This window comes from Temnothorax nylanderi, unplaced genomic scaffold (assembly GCF_030848795.1).
Source record: "Temnothorax nylanderi isolate EJ_2023f unplaced genomic scaffold, tnyl_v1.0 TNYL_tig0685_pilon, whole genome shotgun sequence".
NCBI lineage: Eukaryota > Metazoa > Arthropoda > Insecta > Hymenoptera > Formicidae > Temnothorax > Temnothorax nylanderi.
Genome location: NW_027249747.1, coordinates 32,490 through 47,745, shown reverse-complemented (window position 1 = coordinate 47,745; position 15,256 = coordinate 32,490). Strand labels below are relative to the sequence as shown.

The 15,256-nt window shown below is 38.0% G+C and overlaps 1 protein-coding gene across 1 annotated transcript; it reads left to right on the top strand.

Moving 5' to 3' along the window:
* The first annotated feature begins 606 nt into the window (after positions 1 to 606).
* On the top strand, positions 607 to 963 carry LOC139784819 (protein I'm not dead yet-like). Its single transcript, XM_071724005.1, has one exon. It carries the CDS (start codon positions 607 to 609, stop codon positions 961 to 963), a length of 357 nt encoding a protein of 118 aa, XP_071580106.1.
* The last annotated feature ends 14,293 nt before the right edge of the window (positions 964 to 15,256 follow it).

Here is a 15,256-nt window from a genome sequence, read left to right as displayed (position 1 = left end):
CTCCTATTCGGTATATTTACCCTATCTATTTCCGAAGTTTCAGCCAATTTCACCAAAATCCAATTTCCAAAAGAACCTTGTGGGATTCTTTGTAAAAACGAAACTTATCATGAATCTACATAATAAAGAGATTTAAAAAGTTTCACGTTTATGATTGAAAGGAGAGAAGAGGAATCTGTCAACTATCTGAGGAATCTAATCAACTGTTTAAGATATACAGGACGCTTTTTCAAGATTTATTGGAAGATTATTTTTGCACTCCTCTGGGCGCTCTTTCTTTTACCTTTCCCCCTGATTTATGATTATTCGGTATTCTTTTCCTATTTCCTGTATATTTTAATTTCTTTAATTTTTAATTTAAATTTTTTAAGATTTTCTAGAATTTTCAATAAAAATAACTAGAATTTATCCCTAGATTTTACCTCTAATGATATAAATCAACATATCTCTTCTAATTTTCTATTTTATTGTAAGATCCGAGTTCTAGTTCGCGGCCTTTGTTGGAAAAAGAAAGAAAAACTTACAATTATAGTTTATATTTTGTCATAACGATATATAATTTAATAACTATTGTAGGAAGTTAAGTGCGCATATGTAATATTGCTGATGGGTGGTTACTGGGTGACTGATTGCTTCCCCATGGCAGTGACATCGCTCATCCCTGTAGTCATGTTCCCGGTTTTGGGTATACTCAATACGGTGGATACATGCGCTTGTTATATGAACGACACAATAATGGTGTTCATCGGCGGTCTGATCCTCGCTATTGCCATCGAGCACAGCAATCTCCACCTTAGGATTGCCCTCGGAGTTATGAAGATGGTTGGCTGCAGCCATGCGAGATTGCTCGGTGGTCTGTGCGTAGTCACGACCTTTATATCAATGTGGGTGTCCAATACCGCGGCCACTGCTATGATGGTGCCCATAATATTTGCTGTTTTACGCGAGTTGGAACAAGTATAAATTATTCTTTTAGTTTAGTATTTAATAATATCATACATATATAGTTGCACGCACACGTACGCACGCATAATCAGAAAAAATAAATGTAATATATACAACTATTTTTATTTCATTACTCAAATATTATAACTATTTTTATACGGTAAAACTCCTGTTTAGAGGAGGCAGCTCCTATAACCTTAACTTTGATATATCTTATAAAGATCAATTTCCTGAGTAACCTTCAGAAGGTTTTAGCTGTCGCTCGTTCTTTATTAAAAAGTTATCAACAAAAACGTTTTCAAAATATAACAGTTATTTTGAGTATTGAAAGGCATGAACTAATATGTATGGGGAAATTTTTTTTTTTTTTAATTAAAGATAATGATTCCCTTCTCGGGGTACATGGATTTGCATTCATATATATGTGTTACTATACTTGTTTAACCATATCCATTTCCTTCAGCCTGTTTCTTCAGTCCTTCCCTCTCCTTTCTTTTGTTACACAGCTGCAACATCCAATCTATTCCTTCTCCCTCTTCTACCATTATCGATTCTTCAGTCTTAATTGTTCTGGATTCTGGGCATTCCCTTAGTATATGTTGCTAGGATTCCTCCTCCTCTCCACATAATCTGAACGTTTTCCTGCTCTCTTCCTCCCAGTATCTATTCCCTTTCCATTCGTTTCCGCATCTGAATCTTGCGATAATTTTTATCTTCTTACCTTTTCCTTTCTAATCCAAATATTTCGCTCTTCCCTCTGTCTTCCATCTTTTGTATTCTTTCTTGATTCTTCTACCGTCTTTTTTCTTTCCTCTAATTTTTTCTCCTTGTAGGTGTTAATCCATTCTTCCACCGTGTTTATTCCTAATTCTTCTCTTGCCTCTCTTGTCCATTTCCAGTAAAAACAGCCCAGTCAAAATGACGTCAATATGACATCAAAATTATTGTTTGTCGTCATCGACGGTGACTCGTCAAACGTGAGTGAGGTACACTCGACACGAGTACTACGGGGGTAGGGAGCCCCACCGGGAGGCTACCGGTGCCCTACCAGATGGTGTCGGACTCGTAGGGGTGGTGGTTCGCATAGCCTAGTGAGCGGCATGGAAGGCCTTGTGGGTCCGCGCTATGAAGCTCATGTTGCGCATTACCTGTAAAAGGGGTACTATGGTACCCCGGTCCTGTCAGTTTGAGCTGATCTAATCCGAGTAGATCACGTTCGCTGCGGAACTAAACCCTGCTACCTGGGGAACAGCGCAGGTACAATAGTGAGTCATAAGGGCGTTACGGGAAACCGTGTCTGCCAGTGGCCAGAGGTGTCGCCTATACCGGGAGTATGTAATCTTCGGGTATGTATCTCTGTAATGGGCAAATCCACGGTGGCGGGTTCCGTTACTGCTGTGCAGGGAAGTACTAATAACGTTGGTCGCACTCCGACCACGGGGAGGATTCTGGGGGGGCTAACCGCCCCCCCAGACCCCCCGGTGCGGTCGTAGCTATGACTCTCTTTACAGTAGCCAAATGCCTCGTCATCTAATTAGTGACGCGCATGAATGGATTAACGAGATTCCCACTGTCCCTATCTACTATCTAGCGAAACCACTGCCAAGGGAACGGGCTTGGAAAAATTAGCGGGGAAAGAAGACCCTGTTGAGCTTGACTCTAGTCTGGCAGAATGGCGGCACGCACGCACGCACGCACGCACGCACGCACGCACGCACGCACGCACGCACGCACGCACGCACGCACGCACGCACGCACGCACGCACGCACACACACACACGCACACGCGCACACATACATATATATATATATATATACAGATATATATTTGCAATTATTATAAATTTTATATGGGAAAAAATTGTCTATTCTCATATAAAAATACTAAAAGATTGGTTGTATCTGGAGCTAGACAGCTCCGTTTGCGCGTAACAATATTGCCCGCCGATGAAAATGCTCTTTCAGAACTTGCAGATGTTGCGGGTATGGCCAAATATTTTCTTGCAAGTTTTGCTAGCGCCGGATATTTTTTCGCTCGCGTCTTCCACCATTCGAGAGGTGATTCATTATGACTAATTGTTGTTTCCATTACATAATAATCTAATTGTTTTTGCCAGCCCGTTTCCTCATTAGAATTTCCTTTTCGAAAGATGAAGTCGAAAGCAGTTACAATCTCCCGTGAATTTTCTTCGGGTGCATCGACTGAAGCTAATGTCTGTAATAGAACATTTCCTATTTTTATCATTGCAATGTTTTTTTCTTTAGATCGCGTTTATTAGCTTCAAGAAGAAAGATATTTCAAGCATAAAACTTGGGATCAAGGATGCCTGGAATAACCCACAAATCTTATAATGCAGGCAAGTTTATCATAAGAAAATTGATATTTACAATATCTTACACAATTACTTTTTCTTGTAATATAAAATTAGCAAATATAAAGTAATGAAATGATTAAAATTATAGAAGAAAAATGTTTTATTTGCTTAAGGCATTAAAAGTTGGATATTGATATTCACAAAATAAACAAATGGCTTTATATGCAGCTTTATTTCTCATATAATTTTTTATTTTAAAAGAGATACTTACATTTACAATATAAACAATTATTGAATAAGAAAAAATATGCTAACCTGCAATTTTTCCTTAATAAAATCTTTTACTTTTTATTTTCTCCGCTTCGCATGATTCGGCTGTCAATGTCTTGTGGCGAGGATCAAGAAAACTTGCAATTTTATGTACGCTAACTTTCTGATTAGACTGTGATTCCATATTGAAGCGCCTAATAAGGGATTGACGAAGTATGCACTTCAATGTGCGAATGAGATTTCCATCCAAAATATCTTCTGCCAGGTGATTGTCTATAATGCCGCGTATTACCGGGCGAACCAAAGATATCGTAATTTCGCATGAGGAGCAAAATACGGTGGTTGCACATTGCAAAGGCTTCAAAAGTGTTACTAATTCGTCTATAATTGACCATTCGCTCGTGGCCATTTCTAAATTTCGCGTCTTCGGGTGTTCCTCAGGACTCTGTACTTGGCCCACTTTTATTCGCTTTTTACATCAATGATATTGGTGGAATCCTGTCTTTTGTTTATCATATGCTATTTGCTGATGATATACAAATATATCTGCAATGTTCTTTGGCTAACATTCGTCATGCTCTGGAGCTTATTTCAAAAGATGCAAATGCGTTGCTCAACTACGCCAACTTGAGTGGTCTTAAACTCAAACCGGCTAAATCAAAAGTAATTATATTTGCTAGTCGGTCTTATACCAATAATATTGACCTCGACTGCTTGCCACCTATTATTGTAAACCAGACGCCTTTACCCTTTGTAAGAGAAGTGAGGAATCTGGGTGTGACATTCATGTCTAATTTATCATGGAAAAAATATCTTACATGTCTCTCAGAAGGTTCATCACGCTTTGTACAAGCTTAAGTTCAAACCGTAAAAAATGCGGCCTGTGCAGTTGGACACCAAAATGCGCGATCTGTGCAGATGGACACGAAAATGATAGACATGTTAATCATAAATTATGTTAATATTGTTGCATCCTTACTCGTCAATATATTCTATATAATATATCAAAGTACATGCGTGGGCGGGGGGGCCTCGTACCCCTGCACCCCCCATGCACGCGCATTTCGGTGTCCAACTGCACAGGCCGCGCATTTTCGTGTCCATCTGCACAGGTCGCGCATTTTGGTGTCCAACTGCACAGGCCGCGCATTCTGGTGTCCAACTGCACAGGTCGCGCATTTCGGTGTCCAACTGCACAGGCCGCATTTTTTACGGTGTCCAACTGCACAGGCCGTAATTTTTACGGTGTCCAGATAATCAATGTCCAGATAATCAGTGTCCAAATAAACCGTGTCCAAATAAACCGTGTCCAAATAAACCGTGTCCAAATACACGGTGTCCAAACGAACCGTGTCCAAATAAACCGTGTCCAAATGAACCGTGTCCAAATGAACCGTGTCTAAATGAACGGTGTCCGAATGCCCCGTGTCCAAATGAACGGTGTCCAAATGAACCGTGTCCAAATGAACCGTGTCCAAATGAACAGTGTCCAAATGAACCGTGGCCAAATAAACGGTGTCCGATTGATCGTGTCCAAATGACCGTGTCCAAATGTACCGTTTTCAAGTGCATCTCTCCCAAAAGATTATATAGTCACTGGCAAAACTGGCAAAGGATTGAGTAAGAGCTGAATAAAAAATTATATACAATATTCAATATCGAAGGAAAAAGTAACAAGCGTAAGAAACAATAAAAGTTAACAATAAAAATACACTTACATGTTCACAAAACGACAGCGTACAACACCCAGTTCTTTACACTTCAAACTTACGATCTGAAATGCTTGTTTTCCGGAATTATGACACGAGCAAATGATATTCAAATGCGTGAATTTGGTTGTTGATTTTGTTGTGCCGTAACCGGGATAGTATTATATTATTGTAGCGGTTAATGTGACGCACGTGTTCGTTCAGATTATGATTTGCGACTGCCCGCCCGATCTTACAATTTGTCGGAGTCGACATTCCGTTGCTAGTCTAGGACTCTCGAAATAGCGTTAACCTCTCGCTGTCAGTGCCTTGCGCTGGCCTTTGCATCAGCGCTTTCGGTCATCCCGGAGTTGAAATGGAAATTTTTAAGCGTACGGCGCAACTGAACAGAAATAACGCAACACCTACCTACAGCGCGACGCCTATACCACATATCATCTCGTCTTGCCAAAAATCTAATAATGGTATCATAATAAAAATACACATGGATGTATTTGGCATTTGACGCTCTTAAATTTGCGTTGAAAAAATTGTTATATTTGGCAAAAATAATAGGTGGGGGTGAGGTTAAATTAAAAAATGTGACCAATTTAAAAAATTTGATTACGCCATTGTAAAGAGCACAAAAAGCCATAAACATTTCGTACACATTTTTTGTCGTTATGCTTTATATTTTCGAAGATATTCGCAAAAAAATATAAAATTCGTTATTTTCGAGGGGTTGTTTCAACCCCTAAACGTCGAGATACGCCGCAAAAAAAATACGTGTTTAATGTTTTTTGATGCTCAACAACATATCCAAAGCGCATCCAAATCGGGTAGGTTCCAAATCGGGTTTTTTCAACCAATAAACGTCGAGATACGCCGCAAAAAAAAATACGTGTCTAATGTTTTTTGATGCTCAACAACATATCCAAAGCGCATCCAAATCGGGTAGGGACACTTCCGACCGTTCCCTTGTGAGACGAGAAATCTGGGAGTTATCATGAGCTCCGATCTATCTTGGCAAAGCCATGTCTCACATATTTCCAAGAGGGTACACTTTACGCTCCATAAATTAAAATTCCATAAGAACTCCTTATCATTTAATCTACGTGTAAACCTCGTTGTGACTTCTTTGATTTAGCCATTGTTGGACTACTGTTGTCTCGTTTACAACGACGTCACAGACGAGCTTAACACCAAACTTCAGAGACTCATTAATTGTGCGATTCGTTTTATTTTTAATTTAAGGCGTGATGAACACATCACGCCCTACCGACATCGACTGGGGTGGCTATCGGTCAAAAATAGACGTTTATACTTTCTCGGGATAGAAATGTTCAAGATTTCTCATGATATGTCTCCTAGGTATCTCTCCGAAATTTTCATCAATCCCGATCCCTTAATCAGAAGATCGTCACGTTTAGCACAACCACACACATTTCATGTTCCTATACATAGAACCGAGACGTATCACAGGTCCTTCCACCTCGCAGGCATTTACTTGTGGAACTCGCTTCCTATCGATGTGGCGTCGTCATCGTCTATCACTGTATTTAAGGGAAAGCTCCACGACCATCTTTTCTCGCTTGAGCTGTGTTATGGTCGGAGTTCTACCGTGGGCTTCTCTACTGCTTAAGCATAATTTGGTTTAAGGGTCTTAAGTCACTGTATATATATTAATTAAGTTTAAGCTACTCTAGTCTCTACTCACTGTATATATATATTAATTAAGTTTAAGCTACTCTAGTTCTTATGCTATTATTCTTGTAATCTGTTTTTGTTTGCGAAATTAGTATTGGTGTTTATCCATCGCTTCCTTGTGAATCCTTCGCGGGGGACGGGTAGCATGCTTTAATCTTGTATTTCATTTTAATTTCTTTATATACCCATTGCGTCCTTCGCTAGGGGTGTATCACCTGTATTTCTATTTTCATTCACAGCATAATGTACATCCGCGGCAATTATACTGTTCCTTATATTTTTATTTTTATACATTTATACAATACATTTCTTATTTACGATTTGCCTAAAGTCTTTGACTAGGGCATAAAATCAATCTCTCTCTCTCTCTCTCTCTCTCTCTCTCTCTCTCTCTCTCTCCTCTCTCTCTCTCTCTCTCTCTCTCTCTCTCTCCTCTCTCTCTCTCTCTCTCTCTCTCTCTCTCTCTCTCTCTCTCTCTCTCTCTCTCTCTCTCTCTCTCTCTCTCTCTCTCTCTCTCTCTCTCCTCTCTCTCTCTCTCTCTCTCTCTCTCTCTCTCTCTCTCTCTCTCTCTCTCTCTCTCTCTCTCTCTCTCTCTCTCTCTCTCTCTCTCTCTCTCTCTCCTCTCTCTCTCTCTCTCTCTCTCTCTCTCTCTCTCTCTCTCTCTCTCTCTCTCTCTCTCCTCTCTCTCTCTCCTCTCTCTCTCTCTCTCTCTCTCCTCTCTCTCTCTCTCTCTCTCTCTCCTCTCTCTCTCCTCTCTCTCTCTCTCTCTCTCTTTCTAAAATGCTATAAATTGAAAAATATTACTTTTTTATCAACTGAAGTTCAATTCCGTCGTATACAATTCTTTGAGATTCACTCAATTATTTCCTAAAAAATTGGAAAAATTTCGTAATCGATTTCAAAAAAGATACTGGTTCCCAAAAAGATCGGTAACAAAAAACTATATAGTTTATAGCACTCCCCGGGAAATTCTACCCCTGTTTTATATACAATTTTTTAAAATTCGATCAATTATTTCCCGAAAAATTCGAAAAACTTCTGATACCGGTTCCCAAAAAGATCGGTAACAAAAAATTATATACTTTATAGCACTCCCCGGGAAATTCTAACCCTACTTTATGTACAATTCTTTGAGATTCGGTCATTCGGAACCGGTTTCAAAAAAGATCGGTAACAAAAAATAGTACACTTTATAGCACTCCCCGTAAAATTCTACCCCTACTTCATATATAATTCTTTGAGATTCAATCAATTATTTCCCGAAAAATTGGAAAAATTATAAAAACCGGTTTCCAAACAGATCGGTAACAAAAACTGTACACATCATGGCGCTCCCCGGAAAATTCTACCCCTACTTCATATACAATTCTTTAAGATTCGGTCAATTAATTCCCGAAAAATTGAAAAAATTTCGGTACCGGCTTTCAAAAAGATCGGTAACGAAAAATTATACACTTTATAGCACTCCCCGGAAAATTCTACCCCTGTTTGATCTATAATTCTTTGAGATTCGGTCAATTATTTCCCGAAAAATTAGAAAAATTAGAAAAACCAGTTTCCAAAAAATCGGTAACAAAAAACTATACACACAGTGGCACTCCCCGGAAAATTCTACCCCTATTTCATATACTTTTGGTAAAAATTCGGTTCAGGGGTTTGGGCTGGGCGTTGATGAGTGAGTCAGTGAGTCAGTCAGTCAGTCAGTCAGTCAGGACATTTGTCTTTATATATATAGATATATTTCTCAGATACTTTCAGAAATAATTGGATGAAGATTTTCGGAACATTTCAGTATTCGTATGTATGAAAATGTCTGATAAATTGCACAGATTTTCTTACATTTAATCAGACTTCTACAGAGATATATTGGTGAAAAATATTTTATTCTTATTTTTTTTAGTTTTTCTAAAAAACGTTCCAATTCGTATTAAAACAAGTAGAAACCTGCACATTGCTTTCTCATAGTTTTTAAGTATGCAAGTAGAAACCTGCACATTGCTTCCTCATAATTTTTAAGTGGGCAAGTAGAAACTTGCACATTGCTTTCTCATAATTTTTAAGTATGCAAATTATAAATTTGCACATTGCTTAATCAACATTTCATTTCGCTCATGAAGCTTTCTCCATAAGGAAGCCTGTTTTTTTATGCATAATTATTAGTAGATATTTATTAATTTGGCTTCCTCATAGAGGAAGCTTTATGAGAGAAATAAAATGTTGATTAAGCAATGTGCAAATTTATAATTTGCATACTTAAAAATTATGAGGAAGCAATGTGCAGGTTTCTACTTGCACACTTAAAAACTATGAGGAAGCAATGTGCAAGTTTCTACTTGCACACTTTTTTTTATTGTGATAAAGCTTTATTACAACTAATATCTGTTATACTCTTACAAAAATCAATTAAATAATTAATGTTTTTACTAAAATGATCCCTACTAATTGCGGATATATCTTATTTCCATTTAGTTCAATACAAACCTTCTTTTAATGATACTCTATATAAAATTACATGTATAACTTATACATGTAATTTTTTAAGCAGAAATCGGTAACTCCTTCACCGATCCTCGCAAAATTCAAAACAACCTTCCTTTAATGATAATCTATATAAAATTACATGTACATCTTATACACTTTTTAAGCAGAAATCGGTAATCCCTTCACCGATCCTCGCCAAATTCAAGAAAAAACTGAAGAATATAACAGAATTAGAAATAACCCGATGTCTCAAAATTTGCGGAAGTTAAAGCAATCACAGACATTTCTCCAAATATTATAGACCTTTGATCGCGTATAAAGCTGGGTCTAATCAACCAAATCTTAAAGAATTATATATGAAATAGGGATAGAAAGGATTTAAGAATATAATAGAATTATATAGTCTGATATCTCAAAATTGGCGGAAGTTAGAGCAACCACGGACATTTCTCAAAAAATTCAAAATTTTATAAAGAAAAAACCTTTTTACCGATTATCGCCAAATTCAATTCCAACCTTCTTTTAATAATACTCTATATAAAATTACATGTATAACTTATACATGTAACTTTTTAAGCAAAAATCGGTAACTCCTTCACCGATCCTCGCCAAATTCAATACCTTCCTTAAATGATATTCTATCCATCAAATAACTTACACATTTTTTTAACTTGTACACTTTTTAAGCAGAAATCGGTAATCCCTTCACCGATCCTTGCTAAATTCAACATCAACCTACCTTTAATGATATTCTATCTATAAAAAAGCTCGATATCTCAAAATTTGCGGAAATTAGAGTAATCATGTAGATTTTTTTAGATAGAAATCGGTAACCCCTTTATTATTAGCAATTTTTATTAATTCTATTATATTCTTCAGTTTTTTCTACCCCTATTTCATATATAATTTTTTAAAATTTGGTTAATCAGTTCTTGAGTTATAGAAATTTCGGTAAATTTGGCACACACATACATACATACATACACACATACGGACATTTTTTTTAACGCGATTTTTCGACGTTTTCGAACATAAGGAACACATTGGCATCAAAAACTAAAAAAACAATTTTTTCTCCGGGATTTTCTACCCCTATTTCATATATAATTCTTTAATATTTGGTTGATTAGACCTAACTTTATACACGATTAAAGGTCCATTATGAAGTTTATGAAAACAAAGCTTTCTCTATGAGGAAGCAAAATCTGAAAAATTCTGATATTTTTCCATCAGGGTTATTAGATTTCGATAAATAAAATCGTAAATGTTCTAGTGGATTTTCTTACTTTTGTGATTTTCACCTCATTTCAAGATACATAATCGACCCCCACTCCCCAGAAGCTTATTGGTTACCGGCGTTACCGCGTCTCTTCTGTATATCTCCTTCTTTCAATTTTTCCTCTCTTCATTTGCCTTAACACTCGGTTCAGTCTTTTTTTTGCTTTCTCTGCATTCTTTGTCCCACCACTTTTTCTCTCCTATCTTTGGCTTTTTAATCCGGATGACTCTTTTACACACTGCTTTTCTAACTTCCTCGACTAACTCATCCCATTCCTCTTGAATTCCTTTTTTTTCTGCTTTCCTTTTCTCTAAGTTTTCTTTGTAAAAAGCTACTCCCTCTTCTGACCAGTCTTCTATCTCTTTCTCTTCCTCTTTCTCTGTTTCTTGTTCTATTTCCACTTCTGCGGTTGTCTGTAGTATTAATTCCACCGGCATGTGGTCTGATTCGGTCCTTTCTCCTACTTTGAATTCTTCTATTACGTCCCATGCTTCTGCGTTGCAAATTGCATAATCTATTACCGAGCTTCCTAGTGTTCCTGCAAACGTCCATTCTCCTTGCTCGTCACTTTCTTTATTTCCATTCAGTAATCCAAGTCCCATTTTTTCTACTGTCTCTATAAGTTCAACTCCCTGTCTGTTTTCAATTTTATCCTTCGACTTCCTTGTTCTATCCTCTTCTTCTCTATTCCACAAACTCCCGCCTTTTTCGGCTGTTCGGGCGTTGAAGTCACCTCCTATTATTTCCTGTGGCCTTCATTTTCTATTAATTCCTCTATCTCTTCTAAGAGTGTTTTCTTTCCCTCTCTGTTGTATATTGATATGATCTTCCATTTTTCCTTCCTGATTTGCAAATCACAGCTGATTATCCCTTAGCCGTCCTTTTGTACGCTTTCTTTTTTGATTGCTTTCCTTATTCCGGTTATCATGCCTCCAGATCCTCTGCCTTTCTTTTTATCTCTCTTTGCATATTGTATTTCCCAGTTAAAGTCCGTTGGCAGTAGATGCTCTATCTTCTTCCAGCCTTTCTCTTCTATCCAGGTTTCTGTGAGATTGACTATGTAAAACTTTTTCACGTAATCCCAGAAATCTCTATCTTTCCTCGATATTCCAGCCACATTCCAGAACATTATACTTATTTTCCTCTTACCTTCCTTGCATTCATTGTTTTTATTATGTGCCTTCTTGTCCTTCTCTACTCCATTCTCGTGCTATCCTCTTCGCCTCTTCCGCCGTTTCCTCTGATTGGAAAAAAGTCTGCAATTCTAACCTTGCTTTGGCCTCGTTCCATCTATACCATTTATCTTCTATTTTTACCTTCCAATATCTGACTACCACTTCCTTTTCTTGCGCTCTCTGTTCTTTTGCCATCTTCACAATCTTCTTTTGTATTTCCCTTTCCTTTACCGTTCTGTCATTCTCAATGTAGATTTCTTCTCTTCCCAGTCGGCTTTTGCTTTCCATTATTCTTCTTTTATTTTCTTGATCCTTTATTTTTGCCTGTATTATTCTTCCTCCTCCTACTAATCTTGCTCTTTCCACCTTCGCCTCTACTCCCAGCCGTTCTTTCACAAATTCTTCTACTTTCTTTTCCAAGCCTTTTCTTTCCTTTCCTACATTCAGGCCTTTTATAATAATATTATTCTTTCTTTCTTCTCTGTCCTTTTTCTCCATCATGATTTCCATTTCCTTTACTTGTTTCCTCAATTCGTCTGTATTTTCGCTTGTTCCCGGTATATTCTTCTGATTGCCTTCCTCGATCTTACTAAGTCTGGCTTCTATTGTTTTAATTTTATTTGCTTGCTCGCTTCCCAATAATTTCTTCTCAAAATCCTTGAGCTTTCCCTCTATTTTTTTTTCTAGTTTCTTTTCTCTCAAGACATTTCTCTCTCTTTCAGTACGCAATTCTTCTTTCAACTGTTGCACCTCACTTCTAATTTTTTTATTTTCCTGCGTAAGCATATCCTTCATGTCTCTCATTTGCATTGTCAGTGCTATCAGGTCTCTTTCGCTCTTTCCATCCACATATCTTCCATTTCTCCGTCTCTATTGCTCTGCAATTCTTTATTTTGTGCAAAAGTGAACGTACTCTTTTCTTCTTGTTTCGTATCGTCGCCTTTCAGCCGCGGGTCCCTTTCGTCGCTCTTCCGTTTGCCCTTTTGCGCGTGCTCTTCCCCTTCCGGTGAGAGCTCACCTCTCTTTCTCTTTACGAATTCAAGGATCGAGCCGCAACTCTGCGTTCTCTCTCTCACCAACCTGGCGGCCTGACTCGGCCTTCCCCTTCTCGCTGGTGTCTTCGTCTTCTCCCACGTTTCTCTTTCCGCAGAGTCGACTGATCCTCCCTCTCGTTGTTCCTTCCTGGGACTTATCGCTTACCGTCTCAGCTGATAGTCCTTTCTCCGCTGTCTTGGCTTCCTTCTCCTCCAACCAGGTGGCGCTTTCAGTCCCTTTTCCGCTCTCCATGCACCGACCGATACCTTGTGGTTCTTTCTAACCTCACTTTCTCGCAGCAACACAGAATCACAAAATCCTCAAAATCGTCTCCCTTGCGGCTCCCGCGTTGCCTCCTTATATTTACGATTAAACTTGCAATTCTGCGCATGCAAAATACCTGAAACAGAATCGCCCTAGGGCGATGGAACGGCAGATAAATTCGGAAATAAGCCAACGCGCTTGACAGACGTGCTTCTGTTTACTTACTCCACGAGCAGCCCCCTTATTATATAATTTTAAGTTACCTGTCATATAAATTTAAGAACAAAGGTTAAATCTGATTAAAGAATCTTATGCAATATATTTCTGTCTTTATTTTGTCTCTTTTTCAATGTAATTTAGTTTTAATTTTATTTTAATTTTGCATTTATATTACTGTAGAGGGAATTATTTACTTTGACATCAAACAGACATCAAAATGACAGTCATAATCACCATCAAGGTATGGGACGTTTTGCAGTCATGATGCCATCATTTTGATCACTCCTTTTGACATCATACCCCTCGTCAATTTGATGGCAATTTGACATCACTTTGACTAGGTTGTTTTCGCTGGGTTGGTTTGTTCCGCCATCTTCGTGGAACCTCTTCATCCTTTTGCCCCATTGCGTTTTCTCCCATTCCGTGTTGCTAATTTCTCTTTTACACTCTTTTAGTATTTCGTTTTTGTCCCTCTCTTTATTTTTTCTTGGTATTTTAATGCTCTTCCTTCTGCTTCTGATTTGTTCTGTTTTTATCTCCTCTCTCACTATATAACCCAGCGTGCATCTGTCCAACCCTAATGCTTATCTTATGTATCTTTCTTGAAGTGCTTATATATCTTTCCACTCCTTCTATCCCCATATTTCTACTCCATATAAAAGTATGCTCTTGACCATAATATTAAACATTAGCATTCTTCTGTCGTAGTCTCCTCCGAATTTTTTCTCTCCTATTCCCCATATCTGTGCCATGGTTGCTGCTGCTCTTTTTACTACTTTTTTTATGTGTGCTTCGTCTGTGTTACCTTTGTTGAATGTAAACCCCAAATATTTAAATTTCTTGACTTCTTCTATCTTGTCGTTCTTCCATTTCCAATTTCTTTCCTGTTTTAGTCTTTCTTTCTTGCAAATAACCAGCATCTTAGATTTGTGTGCGTTCAGAATCAACTCTTTTTCCTCCAGGTATCTCTCTAGGCTCTTCAGCATTTTCTTCATTTTTCTTTCCGTTTCCGCCATCATTGCTAAATCATCTGCGTATTCCAGGGTGTATATTCTCCTTCTTCCTATTTAAGTAAAAGATTTGAATTTTATGACGATGCAAACGGCGCCGGCATCCCCGAAAGAAATTTTTCCACGTCCGTGCATTCCGTTAAACTTTGCAATTTTCAGTATACCAAACATGCCCTCAGATTTCAGAGGTTACAAGGGTAGGGGTGCATCGCATGCAAAAAATGGAGGTACATTCTTAAAATAGAGACTTCAAGCTTCAATTTAAAAAAATAATCATTTGTCTATGATAATTTCTCGCGAAGTGACCGGCAGTCAAATTTGGCCAATTTTCGGCAAATTTTTTTCTATGCCATAATTCTTTGAGCAGTGTATGAATTTATTTATACATAGCAAATTAAAGATATTCAGTTAAATATCTTTGATATAATTATATAAAAATAAATTATGATAAAGATATAATTTGCAGAAGACAAGTATTTCTTTATGAACAAAAAAATGTTAATTTTTTGTTATAAAAGCATTTTCATCAACTCGCTTTATATCTAAAATACAAAAGACAATCACAGAAATATAAGTTATGTCGTACATTGTAAGCTTATAGATGATGGATAAACAAAAGTGAAAAATTCTCAATTTGATTATCTATTGTGACGTGACAAGTCGCGCCCACTGCCCGGACGGGCTCGGCCGAGGGGAATTCGGGGGTGCTCCCTCGCTCGGAGCGGGGGAGGGCCGTGGTATTATTATTAATTAGTCGTAAGCTTCTTTTAAGGGGATTGCCGGTGGTGACCAGGTATCAGGTGTAACGGCCTTGAGTCACCACGGGGAAAAAATCGGAGGACTCAGGGAGCGACCGAGGGACGTGGCT

Bases quoted from the DNA above. Each gene is read 5' to 3' on its own strand.
- LOC139784819 (XM_071724005.1), top strand. From the start codon at position 607: ATGGGTGGTTACTGGGTGACTGATTGCTTCCCCATGGCAGTGACATCG.